We start from the raw sequence: 22,757 nt of genomic DNA on the forward strand, positions 1-22,757 counted from the left end.
CTCTTACTTCCATAAGTACCTTCCCCATGTCCCGTACGGGAGGTATATATTGGTCAAGGCAGACATTGAGGGCTGAGCCAGTATTATTGAGAATGCAGCCAATCAATGCACTAGAAACCAGTGTATAACGGATGCATTTTATGGTTCCTAATGTATTGATGGACTATGATGACCCATGAAACAACATATGGGGATTCCCAAAGTACTACAATGGCATAATTATAGGTACAGTCCCAATATCTTTCAATACTTCAAACTTGTTTTACACAGCTTGAATTCCCTGTTGTTATATAGAGAGTTTTCCCATTGCAAAATACATTGATCGTACTGGGCCAAATGTGTTACTAATAATATTAGTCTCTATAATTGCTGCAGTCATAAATTATTTGGGAAGAATACAAATACAAAGATTTTTACCCTGTATACAACCCCTATTAGAAATGACCCATCTTATTGTTTAAGACTGACATGGGGAGCAGTTGTCCGATACCCTGGTCTGGCCGAGAGCAGTCCCCTTCCCTGTCTGACACAGCTTAATGTCTCTTCATCCTAGGGCAGCCAGTCAGTCACTTTCCTCTCTCCTGCTATCATTCTCCTCCTCTCTTCAGTTCGCAGTGCAGCATTGCTCATAAGTGTGGTGGTGAGCTACGTGTGTGTGAGCTGTATTAATGTAATGTGGGAGAGGGTATTAATGTACTGTGCAGTGATGGCATTAATGTAATGTGGGGCTCTTAATGTAATGGCAGGAGAGAGCACAGTCTGCCATCTGTCCTTCTTCTTGAGGGTCAGTCACAATTTTGTCATATATTCCTTCTCCGCTTTCCCCTTATCACACATGACTCCCCAAAATTCCACCCACTGTCTCTTATATTATAAGACAATGGGAGGGAGGTTGGTGACATATATAACAAGGGGAGAGAGAGGGGGCAAATGTGACTAGTTGATGAAGTGTTGGCGGCCTAAAATATGAAAAGGGCAGGTGGGGGTGTAGAATGTAACCCAGGACCAGGAGAGGGATGCGTGCTTCAAGACCACGAAAGTCTCAACAACATGTGAAACATGCCTGCAGTGCACGGCATGGTGCTTAATATAGATGAATTACACATGTAGTCATCAAAATCACATGTAGGGTGGGGGTTGAGGGCATACATACAGTCCAAGGCCCCATATCTTATACCACCACAATGCTGCAATACGATGACCACTCATCTAGAGACCCACCAGCCTCACACTCTCGCTTCACCTCCTCCACATGCTGACCATGTCCCCTCCGGCAGCGCACTTTGGTACTGGAGGAAGAGGGTGGGGGGTGCGCCACAGCCATAGCTTGCTCTATCACCAACCAATGCAACAAAACTTCACCAAAGAAACCTAGCCCTCTCCTCCTCCTTCTACAAGTTTACCAAAATTACCCTGGATGTATTCTGGAACACGTAGTCTGTGGACAGAATTGAAAAGGTCTTCATGGGCCTGATGTGTCTACATTAACCCTAACACTTCATTCCACCATAAGATCATTTTACCAGCGCGCTGGGGATGGTGTAATGGTTTGGAGATCTTCTGATGCGTCACCAGTAAAGGATCCAAAATTTCTACTCTGTCTCAGAGGATTGTACAGGAGAATGTCAGGCCAACTGTCTGTGAGCTGGGTCATGCAGTAGGACAACGATCCGAAATACACAGACAAATCTATACCAGAATGAATGAAAATCATGATCTGTTGTGTTTTGGAATGGCCTACTCAAAGTTCAGACCCGTTCTGTAAAGAGGAGCGAGCTACAATTTCTTCTCAGTGCCGTGAGCGAAAGAATCAATTTCTATAGGACATGTCTTGTCGCAGTAGGTTCTGCTTAGCGTGCGTTAATAAATAAATTAAATATATATTTTCACTTAATCACTCGGTTGCATGGGAAAGTATATTTAACAAGTAGCACATGACACCTGTTCTGCTAGCGCCATCTTAGGGTAGAAATAACATAGAAATCCTTTAAAAAAATGTGCAATATTCTGCTTTACTTTGGGAATAAAGCATTTTTAATAAGAGAAGGTTTTATTTTTATTTGGTTGGTTAAAGTTTTTACTCTTAACTGGCTGGGATCCGCATGGCTTTAATAAACGCTTCAACAGGCCAGTCTCAGGACATATGACATTTGTGATCCGGCTAGCTTGGGCTTTCAGCTTAGTGGGGGGGGGGGGAATAGAAAAACAATGTAGGCTTTTTTTTATAAAAAAAAAACACAGAATTTTTTTTTTTTTATAAATATTTTCCTTTGATTAAAAAATGCTTGTTTACCCACGAACTTAAGCGGGAGGCCGACTTGGGCAGGCCACCAGATGAGGACACCTGGTCAACAATCAGACAGGTCTCAAGGACCTCTATCTCTTCTCTTGTGAAAGAAATCTATTTTAAGTGGTACCCTGTCCCGACTAGGTTGAAAACAATATACGGGACCTATGTTGGCCGGGATGCAGTGAACGGGGTTCATTCCTCCACATCTGGTGGTCTTGCCCCCATAATTGCTTTGTTCTGGGATGATGTGGCTGCTTTAATTAGTGAAGTTACACAGATTCAAATTACCAAATGTCCCTGGTCCTTCCTTTTGGGATCTCCACTGGAGGCTCTTGAGAAGTCTGCAGAGAAGCTGCCGTACAAATCCTAAACGCAGCCAGATGCCTTGTGGTTAAGAACTGAAAAAAAATCAGATCCCCATCTAGACAGCACCTTGTCAATAAAATATGGTTCCTGGCATTGATGGAAAAAATTTCGGCATACCCAGGCAATAAATTCCACAAAGTCTCCAAAATTTGGTGCGATTGGTTTATTTAAAATATTCCCTCCAATGTACACGACAGTAGCTCTCATCCTCGGGACACTTCATCCCCCTTGCTATAACCTGTCTAATTCAAAACTATTTGTGGATTCAGCTTTCCTCAATTAGAGCAGCACTGGGCGATGGAGGTCCCATGTCTTGTCTCAGTCCCCCCCCCCCTCCCCTCCCTTCCCTTATGTCCCTCTTCCCTCTCCCTCCTTCTCTTTCTAATTACAATTAGAGATGTTCACTGACCCCCATGTTTTGGTTTTGGATCTGGATTGCCAACTCTCCCGGAAAGTCCGGGAGACTCACGAAATTCGGGTCAGTCTCCCGGGCGAGTTGGCATTTCTCCCGCATCTCAGGTTTCACCGAGAATCGCGTAATTTGACGCGATTCTCTGTGATTCACGCCATTTTGGAGGGCGGGAGGGGGCGTGGCGAGGCCAAGCGTGTCATTTTGGCCCTGCCCCAACGATGGGGTCGCCCTCCAGTCACGCCCCCCTCTCTTTCCGGGAGTTGGCAAGTATGGATTAACTTCGTGTTTTGGTAAAACCGCCCTCATGTGTTTTGGTTTACAATACAGAAAATGGACCTCACACTCTGATTCATCATTCAATAGTTTGGTACTATGTCGAAACAGTTCTGACCGCCTAATTGTGGACTTATTTGCTTCCGTTTTTATGTACATTCTCTTGCGTTAAAGTTGGGACTGCTACACAGCCCCCTCCAGGCCTATATACTGTTACCTCTTTTGGCTTACACAGGCTTTCTATCCTGTATATATACACATTGTGTGCTGGTACCCTTTAAATAAAGTTATTAAAAAAAAATCCTTGTTAAACAGGCTTTACCAAGCTCTGCATGGAATAGATTTGGCTGGAGAATGCCAGTGACTCTCTTTGCCAACAGGGGCTACTCAAGCCCGTTTTCGCCTTTCTAAATTTAATATATTGGCCCCAGTATCATACATAGGGTTTCAGCCTCTCTGCTCAGCCCTTCAGTGGAAATCTCTTTCTGATGAAATTCTGTATAGTCCTTTTATGCCACTGTAGCCACAAGGACATGCCAGAAACCAGCTAAATTGTTTTGGTTTACCACGTCTTGATTAAGCAAAATTCCTACTCCATGTTCTGCTGCAGCGATTCTCACTGTAACACAAGATCTCTTCACTTGATAAAGAGGAGCATAATCTTCTGCTTACAGAAACAGAGGCATCGCCTCGCTCAGCGGACAGTGCATGGACTTCTCCCCTTAGCGTGCCAGCATAGGACTGATACAATCTATTCTTTGAGACGGACAGGGGCAGTATTCTTACACTGCGGTATTGAAGCTGTGAGTCAGAGAACCTCACAATAGAACCCTGGTGACTCTTCCCCCTTGTTGCGCCTCCCTGAAAAATCAGTTCACAAGAGGATGAAGAATTATTTATACAAAAGGGGTCATTGATATAAGGAAAACAGATGCTGAAGAAAACATTCTAAGAATCCGTCATTGATCTTGACATAACTGTATTTTCAGCCTATGCATTTGATTCTTTGCAGTTAAATGGGAAATTAGTAAAGAAGAGACGTTTAATATTAGAGCAATTTATATTTTTGATTTAATGGTCCTTTAAAGTGCTTTTTGAAAAATTTTAAAACCTGAAGAACATTTCAGATATTTAAAAATACAGTAGCCTAGGATCAATGGGGAAGCATCGCTCCCTGCACATGAAACTCACTGGGGGAAATTTAACAAGAAGCAGTTTGGAAATTACCCCATGTTGGATGCTGTTCTCAGCTCCAAACCGCTGGGCTTACTATCCTGCAGCTTGGAGGATAAAAACTCAAAATGCAAACGATATGTGACAATTAAAAAAAAAAAAAAAGCATGCGATTTACTGTAAACTGCTGGCGTGTGTAGCCAAACGCAAGGTTTCAGTAAAAAACCCCAAATAAAACTCCCCCCAAAAAACAGGTGCCATTTGAAAGATGCCATTTTTTGAGGTTTGGTATTGGCTCACAAAACATGCAGGATTCCATCCTCAGGATCTCTATAAAAACCTGGGCATCTCCTATCTCTCTTTACTAGGGATCTGAGGACAGCGTAGGAGATTAGGGTTTTGAGGTAGTCGATATATTTGATTGATAATTTGTGACTTGTGAAACTTGTATTGTGCCTTTGTGCACTCTTGTACTTTATCGGTGTCATTATGACTGTTTATTTTCTATTTTTGTTTAAAGTCCTGTCATTGTTTTGTGTGTGTGATTGTAGTTGTGTAGTTTGCTTGTTTAGATTGTCTGTTAGTTGTGTAGTTTTTTTGGAGAGAGGAAGGAGAGAGGGCGACATAGTGCAGGAGGAAGAGGAGGCGCAGAAGGGTGGAGAGGACGATGGGGATGTGAAGAGCAGGCAGCAAACGAAGAGTGGCCGAAACAGAGCAGTGTAACACCGTCTACTCGGAGAAGCGGACAGATGAGCACGAGCACGACCAGGAGGTGGCCCTCCCCTGGTCCTGTAATAACCCTCCTATGAGCAAGTGCGGGCTATCCTGCCTGCTGAATTTATAGAAGGGATTAAAGTACAGGATACTGATAGACCCCCTACACAGCCAGAGCCTGGAGAGGATTGGTTATATTTTATTGCTTGTATGTCCTAAAGTATAGTTCATATCATGCTATTTGTTAAGACATCAATGCATGTGCCTTCATATGTAAGAAGATAAAAATGCCCTGTGATTGACAGGACTTCACAGGAGAAACATAGAAAACAATTTTCAACAAGTTTGAATTACCAGGTCCATCTCGCAGACCTGACCCAACACCAGTCTTCTCAGCTCACATTTTTTCTTTTAAATGACCTATTGTCGTTAAAACATTTCCATTATATACATTTGCATTTATAGGAACTTCAACCCGACCACACAACATTGTTGTCCCAGAAGACAGTGTCTTTGAAATGATGGATGCCCCTTCTGAGGCAGAAGACGACACCGTCATTACATTAAATGGGGTGGATATAGAATTGGGCCCACCCTGGCCTTCTGAACCCCCTCAAACCCACCAGCCTCAGGACGAGATACCCCAGCCTGGCTAACACAGACCACCTCACAGACGTGGCTTCAGGAGTGGTGGACTTTCGCCATGGGACTTTATGAACAGCCAATGTAATCGTGAACGGAGGAAGGAATAACTCTTTATGAGCAGAAACGCAAATGCACCAGAGTGTATTACGTCAGCAACGGCAAAACTGGCAGCCGTCTGGTTGCATTTAATGGTACAGTGCCAACTGCCTAGCGGGAATAACACAATAGTGCTGTGACACTACCAGCCCTGGTGAATGCCAGCACTCCCTCAACTTCAGTGGCATCACCCCGCAAAGAAGTCACACTACCCACATACCACAGAAGTCCCTACAAAAATCAGCAAACAATTTGTTGTGATTTTATATACAATGAAAAATTGTTTATTTACGTAAAACACAGTTTATCAGTAAAACATTATGTACATGTCACTTATATGCAAGAGATTTGTCATTTATCCATTGTCGGATGTGTCTGACCCCCGGCCACAAAATGGCAAGATAACTGGTGCTTCATGGCTGTACACAGGTATATTAAAATGTGTATTGAAGTGTGGCCCCAGACATAAATAAAGTAACACTGCCCGCATTAGCTTCATGCCCACTTTCTGCATCTGTGCAGCGACGTTGTTTGACCATTTGCGGCAACAGACACGACAGCAAAAATATCACTTCAATGTCTACAATCACTTTAGCACCACTACCATTTTTCAACTTTTACAACTTTTATCCTCAACTACTGTTTACTGGAGACTTCATTTCATTTGCTGCACATGCATGTTTTTATGTTTTTGTAAAATTATTACATTTGAGCTTAGATCTGCATTTTCCCATAAAAAATTGTGCCTGGATAATTCCAAAAAGGGAGAAGTGTGTGTAAAAATCTAGGGAGAAAAAGGCTTTTACGGCAACTGTGGATGAGCAAAATTTTTCACCGGTTCAAAGAAGGAGTTAGGGGGGCAGAGAGGTTAACACTTTCATCATCACCACTGATTCCGCAGCGCTGTACAGAGAACTCATTCACATCAGTCCCTGCCCCATCGGAGCTCACAGTCTAAATTCCCTACACTTTGCTTAGTACATAGTAAGCAAACCTACATTTGATGATCCATTCAAAAATAAGATAAGATTATTAAAATGAGATATGGGAGTGTAGAGCAGACACCATTAAATTGGAAACGCCCCGTAAATGTGCAAGCTCCGCACCTTGAGGCTCATTTAAAGATCTCTTCTCACAACATGAAATCTAATTTATGCAAGTGGGAGCAACAAAAGGCAGCCATTCATCAAGGAACCGCCCCAAGCCTCTCAGCTCCTCCCACCAGGAGACAAATTCTACCCCACAGTTGCCACTAACTTGGTGCCCCGCCCATCACTGCACAGTGACGCAATTTGCTCCCTCACGCAGTGGAAGTGGGGGACTGAAGACACTAAATAATCCTGGAGATAAAGAGTCTCCCAGACATCCCAGGGGAGCAGGCTAACATGCCTTACTGTTTGAAAACATTTTATTTATTTTTTTTTCAGTGGATTTAACTTTTGGAATCCATAATATACAGCAGGGAATATGTAGAACTGGAGAAAGCTGCAGGCTGGGGAGAGAGACTTCGTTCCTCTCAGGGAGTGAATGGGTTAACGAACTTCTGTCATGTCATCCCAGAAAAGGGCTCTCCTTGGAAGGGTGTATAGACATAGAGGCAATGTGTACAGTAGGAAAACATTAACTGCATTTAAAATTAGTTGTAACTGAAGCTCTGTGATTTCATGGCCGATGGGCAAAATAGTTGCAGTATGACTAATATATTCACGTCCCATGTGGTTGTGGGACCGGCCTCCCCTGGCTGATGATTGCTAAGCTCCTCAATAAGCCGTTAGCATCGTTTTCTACGCTGTCAGAAGGCATTACAATGAGGCATCTTCAACAGGCATTGCCAATTTCCAGAGGACCGTTTGTTTTATTGTTGCTGCCATTCACCGAATCCACAATCCTTTTTGTTTTATTCCCCTCTCTCATTCTGGCTGGCACTTATATTCAAAGACCTGTCAAATGCTATTTCCTCCGTACGGTGTCATAACCGGTCCTGCAGATGAGTGAGAAGTTTTAAACTAACTGTGGCATGCGGGCATATGTGCCAGTGTAAATGTTATAGACCCTTCTGTAGAATTACAGCATGCCCAGAGACTGAAGACAGTTATCTTACTAAAACTACCATGTAAGAGGCATATTGAAATTAATACGAATTAATATGATTCTCAGACATAGCTACACATGACAAACATATATCACACATACACACACACATATATATACATATATACAAACCTATGATATACCTCTACCACCCTCTTAATCTCCCTAGGTTACCCGATTACCACCCTCTACACAGCTAACAACCCTCTGACCAACATAGTTGTGTGACTGATCATACAGCATACTTGCCAACTCTCCCGGAATGCCCGGGAGACTCCCGAAATTCGGGTCAGTCTCACAGACCCTGCAACTGCCTAGCCTAAATGACTCGATTCATCATTTTGGCCCCACCCCCCCGCATCAAAACGGCATTCCCGTAATGGGGGCCTGAAATGCCGCGTTTGGTCGTGCCCTGCCCCCTCACACCCCTCTCCTGGACTACACTTGCCGAAAGTAGGCAAGTATGTCATACAGCCCACTGAATACTTTGTAATCTTTGCATTCTAGCTGGACCAATATGCAGTATGATGTAGCACTTACCCTTGTGTATCAAACCATTGTCCCATAGATTGTAAGCTTGCGAGCAGGGCCCTCTTACCTCTCTGCCTGTATGTATTACCCAGTATTGTTTTATTAATGTTTGTTCCCAATGGTAAAGCGCTATGGAATCTGCTGGCGCTATATAAATAAATGTTGATGATGAGAATATATATATATATATATATATATATATATATATATATATATATATATATATATATATATATATATATATATATATATATATATACACACACATACACATATACACACACACACACACACACACACACACTAACATACAAAAGTTTGAAACCACTAAGAAATTTCTTAATTTTTGAAGGAATTGCTACTTTTTTTTTTTTTTATCAAGGTACTGTTAAATTGATTTAAAAATATAGATAAGGCATTACCAATGTTGCAAATGATTATTACTGCTTGAAAAGAAAAAAAATCAAAACAATATGATATCGCCCTTACGTGATGTGAGTAAAACATAGGCTTTTCACAAGCTTGGTAGTGATGAATTTTCTATGGTATTTACCACAGCAAAAAGACCTGAAAATTCATCACAACCAATCTTGTGAGAGGCCTGTGTTTTATTCACATCACGTGAGTGCGATATCATATTGTTTTGATTTTTTTTTATTCATTTCATCACAGAACTTCACTATGTACACTTGTTTTGAGATTTCACACATCCATGGCCCAATTGTAAAGCGCTACGGAATTTGCAGGCGCTATATAAATAAATGATGATGATTATGAAAGTCTGCTGGGAAAAGAACTCGCGCTGATTATTAGCTATTCGGACACTATATTGTACATTTATGTTGTATTTTCAATATTATGAAATTGGGTGTAGGTTTGGTCCACTGTCCTGATGTACGGCGTTTAGCGCCATCACTTGGCCTTTATTGATTGTTGTATCAGACCAGAGTCTGCAGCCTGAGAAACAGACGTCTTAGGGGTCCGGAGTTGGCCGCTTCCTTAAATAGCACAGTCAAAATATCAGTGTCATCTGCAACAGTATACAGACGACCTCAGGCCTTATAGGCAGAGTTGCAAAGAAAAAGCCATATTTGAAACTGGCAAATAGGGAAGAAAAAAAAAATATTAAAATGGGCAAAAGAACAAGGACATTGGAGGGTGGATGACTGGAAAAGTGTGTTATGGATGGATGAATCTAATTTTGAGGTGTTTGGCTTGAAGAGGAGAACATATGTGAAACAGAGTAAATAAAGGAATGGCGGAGTAGTTTTTTTTATGTCTTTTGTGCTTGGCAGGGGAATTGTAATGATATGAGGCTGTTTTGGTGCTGGCAAAGTGGGAGATTTACACAGAGTGAAAGGACTAATGAAGTGCCGTGATATCTTGTGGAAGGCCTTTTCTGCATCTAGGGATAATGTCTGGACTCTCTCTGGTGTCTATAATGTGAATCAGACCAGTAACCCTCCTCGTATTATCTCTACGTTGTCTTCCTGGTCCAACCTGAAAGAACGACAGACCGTTGTTAATGCAGCTCTTCAGCTGCTATGGAACTACAAGTTCCAGCCCTACAACTGAAGCAAAGTCTACGGCAAAGTATCAAAGGGAAAGTACTGAACGAGAAAGGACTTTACAGTCCGCATACACCAAAAAGAGTCTCCCACGCTTGTCATAAAGCAACCTGGGCGAGTAAGTCAGAAGTACTAAAGTAGAAACAAAAATCATTCAGATATATACTGCACCTTGTCATATTTCTGTGAATGTCTGTAGCACAACCAAGGCCACTGACTTCACTAATAAAGTTTGATTTTTCCTTTTACAGATTTGCAGTCTTATCCCTTAAATAAAAAAATAATAAAAGCATTTCAGCTATCACAGAATTTTCTTTGACATGCATATAGCACAGATCGTTATGGTATCCCTCAGTCAGCATCCTATACTACCCATTTATCTGTCACGTGTCTCATCATTTGTCCCCCCAACCTACATGGAGCTCTCAGGTATTATAAAATTGTGTGTGTATGCCTTTAAAAAAAACACACCAAACATTGGCCCGTACATGAGATATGGGCTTCACCTAGAAAACGCAGAACAGAAATCCATGAGCTCATCCGTGGACTGGAATTTGTCTGAGAGACGTGTACGTGTTTAATGGCAGCTTATCGCATTTACAGCTTTTCCAAAATTACGAAGACAGACCACATGAATAATTTAAGGATGCCTCATGATTATACCTGGTAGGGAACTGACGGTAAACGTCAGTGGATGTCTTTCTGTCATCCCTCCTAAGGGTAAGATTCTAATACATGACAAAGGCAGGCACGAGAGAGCAGCATTAACCCTCGCGCGGCTGCAGGATTTCGCACGGTATCTCCCTTGCGGCCGCACTTCTGTAGCTCTGGAACGCTGGAGGTTAATTGCACACCGCATACCGTGAGCAGATGTGATATCAGGAAGATTAAAGCTGTACTATACAACGCTGGGACAAGCGCTATTAATTAGCATGCCTTCCTTTACATATGTTGCTACTATATTTTTGGCAGTGAGTAAATAATCTTGCTAACATAACATGGTTGTAAAAATTCATACAGCACCTCGTGAACTGCGAGTAAATTAATGGGCTACACTGGCAGAGAACATTCTCCTTTCTCCCTCAAGACTAATAATAGCCATGTCGTATTTTTTTAGTCAATAAGAGAACTGGGGGCTGCATGAGGTAAATTCATATAGCGGCAGATTATATACCCGTCACAAATAGTTAATGTTATGGGTCAGGACCAGGCCATTTTAGGTAATGGCCAATTAGAGCATCGAATCCTATATACAAGTCTCTGCTCCCCAATTAAATATTCCCAGAATGCAACAGCTCTGGCTCGCACTCAGGACACGAGACGTTTTTTAATTTTGCTCTCTATGCTAACCCGTCACGTGTTGTGAGCAAAAGCTGCTATATAACATCAAATAATGTCATGAAGTTTTATACAAAAATTGTATTTTGGCCAGGAAAAGGGGGGGAAATCTGATAAAAAAAACAAAATTAATTGTCCATACAATGTAAGCTATGGATGATGTAAGAAAAAAACAGAGAGAAACTCTGCAGAGACACAGATAATACACTGATCCAGACTTATCTGATCACTGGACATGATCACAATACAATCCTATCACACATACTTGCCGACTTTCAAACGTCGACGAACGGGAGCTGCATCGGGGAGGTGGCCGTTTTGGGGGCGGGGCTATGCAGATCACGCTATTTTGGCCCTACCCCTTGACATAATGACGCAACCGCGTAATTTTACACCGGAGGGAGAGGTCACATGCAGCGATGACACGAGAATCGCAGCATTTTTGATCCAATTGTGCCCACTTCTAGTGAATGCGGGAGGCTGCCATACTCTCCCGGGAGTCCTACCTAGAATCCAGGAGTCTCCCGGACATTCCCGGAGAGTTGGCAAGTATGTTATTACACTGTATACAGACATAGGACACTACACCCCAACATGACCTGACCACTGGACATGATCATAATACAATTCTATTACACTGTATACAGACATAGGGCACTACACCTCCAACATGACCTGACCACTGGACATGATCATAATACAATTCTATTACACTGTATACAGACATAGGACACTACACCTCCAACATGACCTGATCAATGGACATGATCATAATACAATTCTATTACACTGTATACAGACATAGGACACTACACCCCCAACATGACCTGACCACTGGACATGATCATAATACAATTCTATTACACTCTATACAGACATAGGACACTACACCTCCAACATGACCTGACCACTGGACATGATCATAATACAATTCTATTACAAGTATATACAGACATAGGACACTACACCCCCAACATGACCTGACCACTGGACATGATCATAATATAATTCTATTATACTGTATACAGACATAGGACAGTACACCTCCAACATGACCTGACCACTGGACATGATCATAATACAATTCTATTACACTCTATACAGACATAGGACACTACACCCCCAACATGACCTGACCACTAGACATGATCATAATACAATTCTATTACACTCTATACAGACATAGGACACTACACCTCCAACATGACCTGACCACTGGACATGATCATAATACAATTCTATTACACTCTATACAGACATAGGACACTACACCTCCAACATGACCTGACCACTGGACATGATCATAATACAATTCTATTACACTCTATACAGACATAGGACACTACACCCCCAACATGACCTGACCACTGGACATGATCATAATATAATTCTATTATACTGTATACAGACATAGGACACTACACCCCCAACATGACCTGATCACTGGACATGATCATAATACAATTCTATTATACTGTATACAGACATAGGACACTACACCCCCAACATGACCTGACCACTGGACATGATCATAATACAATTCTATTACACTCTATACAGACATAGGACACTACACCCCCAACATGACCTGACCACTGGACATGATCATAATACAATTCTATTACACTGTATACAGACATAGGACACTACACCTCCAACATGACCTGACCACTGGACATGATCATAATACAATTCTATTACACTGTATACAGACATAGGACACTACACCTCCAACATGACCTGACCACTGGACATGATCATAATACAATTCTATTACACTGTATACAGACATAGGACACTACACCTCCAACATGACCTGACCACTGGACATGATCATAATACAATTCTATTACACTCTATACAGACATAGGACACTACACCTCCAACATGACCTGACCACTGGACATGATCATAATACAATTCTATTACACTCTATACAGACATAGGACACTACACCCCCAACATGACCTGACCACTGGACATGATCATAATACAATTCTATTACACTATATACAGACATAGGACACTACACCCCCAACATGACCTGACCACTGGACATGATCATAATACAATTTTATTACACTCTATACAGACATAGGACACTACACCCCCAACATGACCTGACCACTGGACATGATCATAATACAATTCTATAACACTCTATACAGACATAGGACACTACACCCCCAACATGACCTGACCACTGGACATGATCATAATACAATTCTATTACACTCTATACAGACATAGGACACTACACCCCCAACATGACCTGACCACTGGACATGATCATAATACAATTCTATTACACTGTATACAGACATAGGACACTACACCTCCAACATGACTTGACCACTGCACATGATCATAATACAATTCTATTACACTGTATACAGACATAGGACACTACACCTCCAACATGACCTGACCACTGGACATGATCATAATACAATTCTATTACACTCTATACAGACATAGGACACTACACCCCCAACATGACCTGACCACTGGACATGATCATAATATAATTCTATTATACTGTATACAGACATAGGACACTACACCCCCAACATGACCTGATCACTGGACATGATCATAATACAATTCTATTATACTGTATACAGACATAGGACACTACACCCCCAACATGACCTGACCACTGGACATGATCATAATACAATTCTATTACACTCTATACAGACATAGGACACTACACCCCCAACATGACCTGACCACTGGACATGATCATAATACAATTCTATTACACTGTATACAGACATAGGACACTACACCTCCAACATGACCTGACCACTGGACATGATCATAATACAATTCTATTACACACTATACAGACATAGGACACTACACCCCCAACATGACCTGACCACCGGGCATGATCATAATACAATTCTATTACACTCTATACAGACATAGGACACTACACCCCCAACATGACCTGACCACTGGACATGATCATAATACAATTCTATTACACTATATACAGACATAGGACACTACACCCCCAACATGACCTGACCACTGGACATGATCATAATACAATTCTATTACACTCTATACAGACATAGGACACTACACCCCCAACATGACCTGACCACTGGACATGATCATAATACAATTCTATAACACTATATACAGACATAGGACACTACACCCCCAACATGACCTGACCACTGGACATGATCATAATACAATTCAATTACACTCTATACAGACATAGGGCACTACACCCACAACATGACCTGACCCCTGGACATGATCATAATACAATTCTATTACACTCTATACAGACATAGGACACTACACCCCCAACATGACCTGACCACTGGACATGATCATAATACAATTCAATTACACTCTATACAGACATAGGACACTACACCCCCAACATGACCTGACCACTGGACATGATCATAATACAATTCTATTACACTGTATACAGACATAGGACACTACACCCCCAACATGACCTGACCACTGGACATGATCATAATACAATTTTATTACACTCTATACAGACATAGGACACTACACCCCCAACATGACCTGACCACTGGACATGATCATAATACAATTCTATTACACTCTATACAGACATAGGACACTACACCTCCAACATGACCTGACCACTGGACATGATCATAATACAATTGTATTACACTCTATACAGACATAGGACACTACACCTCCAACATGACCTGACCACTGGACATGATCATAATACAATTCTATTACACTCTATACAGACATAGGACACTACACCCCCAACATGACCTGACCACTGGACATGATCATAATACAATTCTATTACACTCTATACAGACATAGGACACTACACCTCCAACATGACCTGACCACTGGACATGATCATAATACAATTCTATTACACTCTATACAGACATAGGACACTACACCTCCAACATGACCTGACCACTGGACATGATCATAATACAATTCTATTACACTCTATACAGATATAGGACACTACACCCCCAACATGACCTGACCACTGGACATGATCATAATACAAGTCTATTACACTCTATACAGACATAGGAAACTACACCCCCAACATGACCTGACCACTGGACATGATCATAATACAATTCTATTACACTCTATACAGACATAGGACACTACACCCCCAACATGACCTGACCACTGGACATGATCATAATACAAGTCTATTACACTCTATACAGACATAGGACACTACACCCCCAACATGACCTGACCACTGGACATGATCATAATACAATTCTATTACACTCTATACAGACATAGGACACTACACCCCCAACATGACCTGACCACTGGACATGATCACAATACAATTCTATTACACTCTATACAGATATAGGACACTACACCCCCAACATGACCTGACCACTGGACATGATCATAATACAATTCTATTACACTGTATACAGACATAGGACACTACACCTCCAACATGACCTGACCACTGGACATGATCATAATACAATTCTATTACACTCTATACAGACATAGGACACTACACCCCCAACATGACCTGACCACTGGACATGATCATAATACAATTCTATTACACTCTATACAGACATAGGACACTACCCCCCCAACATGACCTGACCACTGGACATGATCATAATACAATTCTATTACACTCTATACAGACATAGGACACTACACCCCCAACATGACCTGACCACTGGACATGATCATAATACAATTACACAGGAATGATGTTTGTGGATTACGCGATGATGCAAACCCTCCCCTAAGGGCTGGTGTAAACATATACTGCAGGTGACTACGATCGCCAGCACAAGCCAACCGTTTCTGATTGCCAATATAATTTAATTCCAATTGTAAAGTTGCTGGGTTCTTTCTTCATTGATTGTGCATACAATATATGACTTTGTGTAAGCCTTTAATAAAAAATATATACAATATATTCATTTCATGCATTTATACATGAGAAGGAAGGTTATGTCTGATGTTTGATTTATACAGTAATAACAAATGTGCTTTTCCCTATGAAAACAGGTAGTTTTATGGCGCTTACGGCTGGTTCTGTGTATGCCCTCCGTAGACCTGGCACATATACTACAGATGCAGAGCTGGCTGTATCTTCTGTTGCGTCTGACTGATATGCGCTATGTTTTGTTTGTGTAATTCACGGCCCACATTTTTGACCAGTAAATTACGTCCAAGTTGCATTCAGCTCTGACTCAGGCCGCTGTCTATAATGTTTTGTTGTGTCTGTACTTTGGTGCCCTCAACAAATGTCCCCCTAACAGACAGAATACAGTGCCCTTCTAATGGACAGGAGGTACAAACCATTGCCCACTCAGAAATGGAAATCACCAATGCCTAAGGATATAGTAGGAAGAACATACACAGTGACCCAATCCCACTTTGTGGCAGGGGTCCTATAATCTGCCCTCCTTAGGCTAATGGCTGGACTACATTCCTTACAGACTGAGGTCACTGCTTGCAGTAAATATAACCAGACATGGCTCTCACTGTATAAGCACCCAAAGCCATACAGACAGGGCTGCTGCAAGACCTGAGGGCAAACTAGGCGTCACCCCCCTCTCACCCGGAATCCCTGCCCTGCCATCCGCTGGACCCCCCATTCCTAGCAGGCATGGCCAGCATCCTTGGCTCCTCAGACTGGGAGTGTGGCACATAGCTGTGACATCATAACCCAGAGTCACACTCTCCGCCCATCACAGACATGGAGGAGAAGGAGTCGACAGCTACACAAGTGGGAGCGTAATTACCTTTAGTGCAGGTGGCGGGGCAACTACAGGGCCTGGAGGTAAGATGAGCCCACCAGACCAGTGCTGGTGCCCCCTCCCACTGAGCCAAGAGTAGGAGACCCCCTCACACTCTCTCTCTCAACGATACCGCTCTGCCCTGAAAAGAGTGAGGCACATGATCCCTTTAGATAGGGATCAATGTGGTAAAGATAGCTGCCCAAACTGCAGCCTGATCTACCCCAACTTTATTATCTTCATGTGAAGACCGCTCTTTGTCTATTGGCCACATCAACTCAGGGTCTGAAAATCCGGAAAGTTCTGCCAAAATCAGGACTGCTGGGAGGTCTGTAAGAGTCTTCTTAAAACAGAACATAGCCGTACCTCACAAATCCAAAAATCCTCCTGTCGCTCATGCAGAGCGTTAGCGGGCGTTCAATCGAGTAATGTCAACGTGACTGTCGGTTCCGCCCCTGATGGCGACGACACCCATGAACATTGGCTCAGCCTAAAACATGGCTGCCCCCATGGTGTGCAGGCAACAGGTGCACTTAGTGGCGGTGTATTATATCTCCTTTAAGCTCTTCTATTTATTCTTTGGAGTAAAACTAAAAAGCATCTGTCTAATAATTTAATTCACAAGTGGACGGGATGAAAAGCTTCCAGCGCGATATTGCATTTTATATTAATAGAGTTTTATAGTTTGTGTAATGTTACAAGCCATTTCCACATATGTAAGTATATGGAAACGGCCTTTAAAGATAAACAAACACTAAGAGGAAAATGACATATTGAATACACAAACCTCCTCCAAACCAGGGAAGTGGGGTCAGTCCGCACATGGAAAAACGCATCAGTTACAATCTTATAAAACTATCTTCTCTCTGTGGAATGTTTCCTATTGGGAAGTTTAACAAGGAGGGTAAAATACATTTTAACTTTCTGTGGTTTAAAGGACCATTACACCTGAAATACGAGTCGATTCAAATGTAGAGGCAGCTTGTAACATTTTCCAATATATAAGTAACAGTTCTTATCCCATGACAGAACTTAAAGGGACTCTTTTCCTGAGATCTTTAGTCTGACAGCCCGATACGGTTTCCAACGCGAGTCGTCAGACCGCACTATGCGCGCTCCTGTGCTGGCTTTCTCCACCAATCACAGAGAGAGAATAGCGGTCTGGACAGTATAGGGTGAATGGGGTACTGGGAAACTGCAGAAAAGCAAAAGAATACCGCTGAACAGCCTGGACATCATTTAACATTGAATGTATCACATAGCAAATTAGTCCACTGTTATAAACCATTTTGGACACCAAAAGGTTTAGGGCCTGAGTCATTAAGGAAAAGTAAGGCCAAAAAAAAAAAAAGGAGTAAATGTTCTCTGGGACAAACCATGTTACATTGCAAGGGGTGCAAATTAGTTTATTATTTTGCACATAAGGAAAATACAGTTTTTTGATCTAGCACACAAATACTTGATAGCTCTATTTTCACACTTAAATTTTAAATTGATCCAGGACATGCCCTACCCAAACTATAAATCTGTCCCCACATTTGAAATGGACATCCCCCCCTCCTCCAATGCAACATGGTTTTGCCCAGGTGCAAAGTCACTCATTTTTTATGCTTTCCTCTCCTTAATGACTCAGGCCTTTAATGTAGTGTTCTTTAAAGGGGATGAAAAGCCACAGCATTGCCCTATTTATCAAAATAGGGCGATATGGGATATATACGACCGTACAACAGGGATCTACTGAAATGTGCAGCTGATTATTACAGCAATATTCTATACCTGTTATTTTTCACCTATGAGCATACTTGCCTACTTTTGGCAAGTTGTATCCGGGAGAGGGGCGTGTCTAGAGGGCGGGAGGGGGTGGGGCGCGGCCAAACGCATCATTTTGGCCCCGCAACAAATATGCCATTTTGTCGCGGGGGCGGGGCCAAAATACCGCGATTCAGCGCGAATCGCGTCATTTTAGCCCCACAATTGCGGGATGCGGGAGACTTGCCAGCTCTCCCGGGAGTCCGTGAGACCAACCCAAGTTTCCAGAGTCTCCTTTGGCAAGTAGGCCTATGAGTCGATTATCAAATAGGCTTAAACTCCTAGTGAAGTATGTGTCATTGGGAACTGCGCACACATTGATCTAATTAGAAAACGCATCTTATGACAGTCACAATGATTATAGGTTTTGTTTTTGTTTTTTTTAAAAAAAATATTTTCTATGGGGCCTAGATCTCAATAAATGGGGGCAAATTTATTAACTAAGGCATTTTTGACACAATCATTTTCATTCCTTGGAATGGAAGACTGAACATTTATTAAAAGAGTTCTGCACTCAGGATAAACGGACGGACGCCCCTGCGAACACACAAGTGTACCCATCTCCTGTCATCTCTATGGTCATTCAAAGATGTTTGGAACTTGTGCTTGATGGCTAACACCATCTGATTGTTTTGTGGTTTACCATATCACTAATTATCTAGTATGCTAAACTCTGAAGGGTGTTGCTTATGCCTGGTCATAATTAATAAGGGTGATTGTTGGGCATGGTCATAAACGTAGTCAGAAGACGACCACCGACGGCCCACATTGGACCGTGTGTGTCGTCATCTTCTGTCTGCATTAACAGGATGAACCGACACCATGTGTGGCCAAAATGGATAATAATCAGCTTTAGTGCACGCTCTCATGGATGTTATAGAGCTGCGGGTCTTACAATGTTACATTACCCTGGGAGGGGAACTATGACTATCAGGCTGACAGTACGATTGAGGAGTGAAGAAATTTTGAGCTGCTTGTGGCTTTAATAGATGAAGTCTGTACTTCACTCCGTACAGGTTGAACATTAGTTTAAAATAAAGAAAAAGTCAATAGATTATTATAAAGTCCACACTGTCAGCACTCTCAATATTTACCCATAGCAACGGTTGATGAAGAGATCATCTCTCAGTGACTATAGCACAAGGCAGTGCAAGTGAGCACACTTATACTAAAAAAATCACTATTGCGAATGTATGTGTATATATAGGACTTCTTATATCTGTGTACTCTCTAGCTGGCAGGACATGCTGGGTCTTGTAGTTCCATAAAGGGTTGCCCAAGCATGTCTCAGATCATCAGCAATTTATATAACGCTACTAATTCCGCAGCGCTGTACAGAGAACTCACTCACATCAGTCCCTGCCCCATTGGAGCTTACAGTCTAAATTCCCTAACACGCACACACACAGACACAGACACTCTAGGATCAATTTGATAGCACACAATTAACCACTGGTTTGTTTTTGGAGTACAGGAGGAAACCCACACAAACACGGGGGAAAACATACAAACTCCACACAGATAAGGTCATTGTCGGGAATCAAATTCATGAACCCAGCACTGTGAGGCAGAAGTGCTAACCACTGAGCCACCGTGCTGCCCATAGATCAGTCCTGGACAATCTGTGGCTCTCCAGGTGTTGTGAAACTTCAAGCCCCAGCATGCTTTATAATCTGATAGCTGGCAAGGAATGCTGGGACTTGTAGTTTCACTGCACCTGGAGAGCCACAGTTTACACAGGCCTGTCTTACATGAATCGGTGGTCTGGCATCTAGACACACTAATTTCTAGATAATTGACAGGTAATTATACATACATTCAGTGGCTGCAAATCAATACTACAGGAACTTACTAGAGACTGGTTTGAGCCCTGGAATTTGATCTGAGTGACCTTGAACAAGTAATTTCCCCATTTCATAGTCACTCAATGTTTGATTTGAAGGTGGGCTGTGCACAGAAATTGTGCCTAAAAGTTTCTGTGCACAATCCAGGGTAAATATAACCTGCGTTCATTAAAAAAAATAAAAAGTCCATTTTAGTAGATCTGAGGCTGCTATTACTGACGTTAGTGTGAGGTCAGGGGTCACACAGGAGAGCTTGAACGCTGTGCTTTCCCAATTCGAAGGTAATCGCTGAATTGCTTCTGTCACAGTTTAAAGTTATGGAAGTTGTGCTCGTGTGACAAAAGCCTAAGATGCAGATTTTAAAAATGCAATAAAACAGGTTGTGCAATATGTTCTTAACGGAATAATATGTGTCATTTACCCGGGACCTCACTAGATGTTATTACACAGACGCTTTATATTTTTCCAGTTCAAAAGGACCCAAGAGACCCCCCCCCCCTCCTTGCCAGAGACTGGGGCCACAAGGCAAATATTAAACCAGCATTTTTTTTAAATATGGTTTTACTAAGTTTTGATAGCTAGGGATGAAATTATTTATGTACGTGGCACACACTCATTCCCAGTGAAGGTGAAAAGCATTATTAGGTCTGCAATACGTGTGTGTGAGCTCACATGTGTACATCAACAATGTACCCAAATACACCATCACCATCCTCATCAAGTTCTGTCTATGCACTAATATTATTACATGAAGACAGATAAGAAATCAATGTTGACATCACAACTTACCTGACAACGTGCAGAGGCCTTAAAGAATATTCATACTTTTGGCATTTTAAATTTTTTTATTTTTTTTTACATCATGTAATCAACACAGATTTATTTGGGAATTCTTAAAACTCAAAATAGTCTGTAATGACAAATACAAAAAGACATCTCTAAAGCTAGTTCTTAATTACAAATAAAAACAGACAATGAGTGTCTTCTCAAAGCCACTATGATGCATTAAGTCAGGTGTGCAAATTTATATTTATCTCTTTTTGGTGCAAGGTTAGAGCGCTCCTGAAAAGAATTTCATACATGAACCATGGTTTGCATTACTCTTGTAACAAAAGGCAAGATTCAGATCATCTTAAGTGTTAGTGTTGCCTATTTCGTGTCTCAGTGAGGTCACTGGTTCCTAGTGAAAGGATAGGCTGCACTCTCAGTGATGTCACTTGTTCCTAGTGAGTTGATAGGTTACATTCTCAGTGATGTCACTGGTTCCTCGTGAATGGACAGACTGCACTCTCAGTGATGTCACTGGTTCTTAGTGAATGGATAGGTTGCATTCTCAGTGATGTCACTGGTTCCTAGTGACTGGATAGGCTGCATTCTCAGTGATGTCACTGGTTCCTAGTGAGTGGACAGGCTACTTACTCAGTGATGTCACTGGTTCCTAGTGAATGGATAGGCTACTTACTCAGTGATGTCACTGGTTCCTAGTGAATGAACAGGCTGCACTCTCACGAATATTGGTTCAAGGCAAATATGGTTATATTGCTCTATATCGCTCAATGAGACGTGTCTATTTTGCTTATTACCTCTCCAACATCGTATATCCAGATCCGGCCTTCTGAGTCCCCGACAGCCACTTCGCGGCCACTCTGAGCCCAGCGAACACGATTGAGAGCGGACGCTCCTTCCACAGTTGTGCTTGCAGTAGGGACCTTCCATTTTTAGGAACAATGAAAATACAAATGCTGTTACTGCAACAGCTGATGCCCAAAGAACAGATATTTCACACTAGTTATTTTTTTTCAGATCCAGAAAACCCACTTAGAT

At 42.0% G+C, this 22,757-nt stretch overlaps 1 protein-coding gene across 6 annotated transcripts in view; it reads right to left on the bottom strand.

Annotated features, from left to right (window-relative positions):
* Positions 1-22,757, bottom strand: part of DYNC1I1 (dynein cytoplasmic 1 intermediate chain 1) — a 347,340-nt gene that overhangs the window by 26,660 nt on the left and 297,923 nt on the right. For 5 of the 6 annotated variants that reach the window (XM_075211773.1, XM_075211770.1, XM_075211769.1 and 2 more), the window contains one exon: positions 22,517-22,642. The exons of the other annotated variant lie outside the window; for it this stretch is intronic. In XM_075211773.1, coding sequence (XP_075067874.1) covers positions 22,517-22,642 — 126 coding nt within the window. The remainder of the gene's footprint in view (positions 1-22,516; positions 22,643-22,757) is intronic. 6 annotated transcript variants of the gene reach the window in all.

The sequence above is a fragment of the Mixophyes fleayi genome, chromosome 5 (genome assembly GCF_038048845.1).
Source record: "Mixophyes fleayi isolate aMixFle1 chromosome 5, aMixFle1.hap1, whole genome shotgun sequence".
NCBI classification, from domain to species: domain Eukaryota; kingdom Metazoa; phylum Chordata; class Amphibia; order Anura; family Limnodynastidae; genus Mixophyes; species Mixophyes fleayi.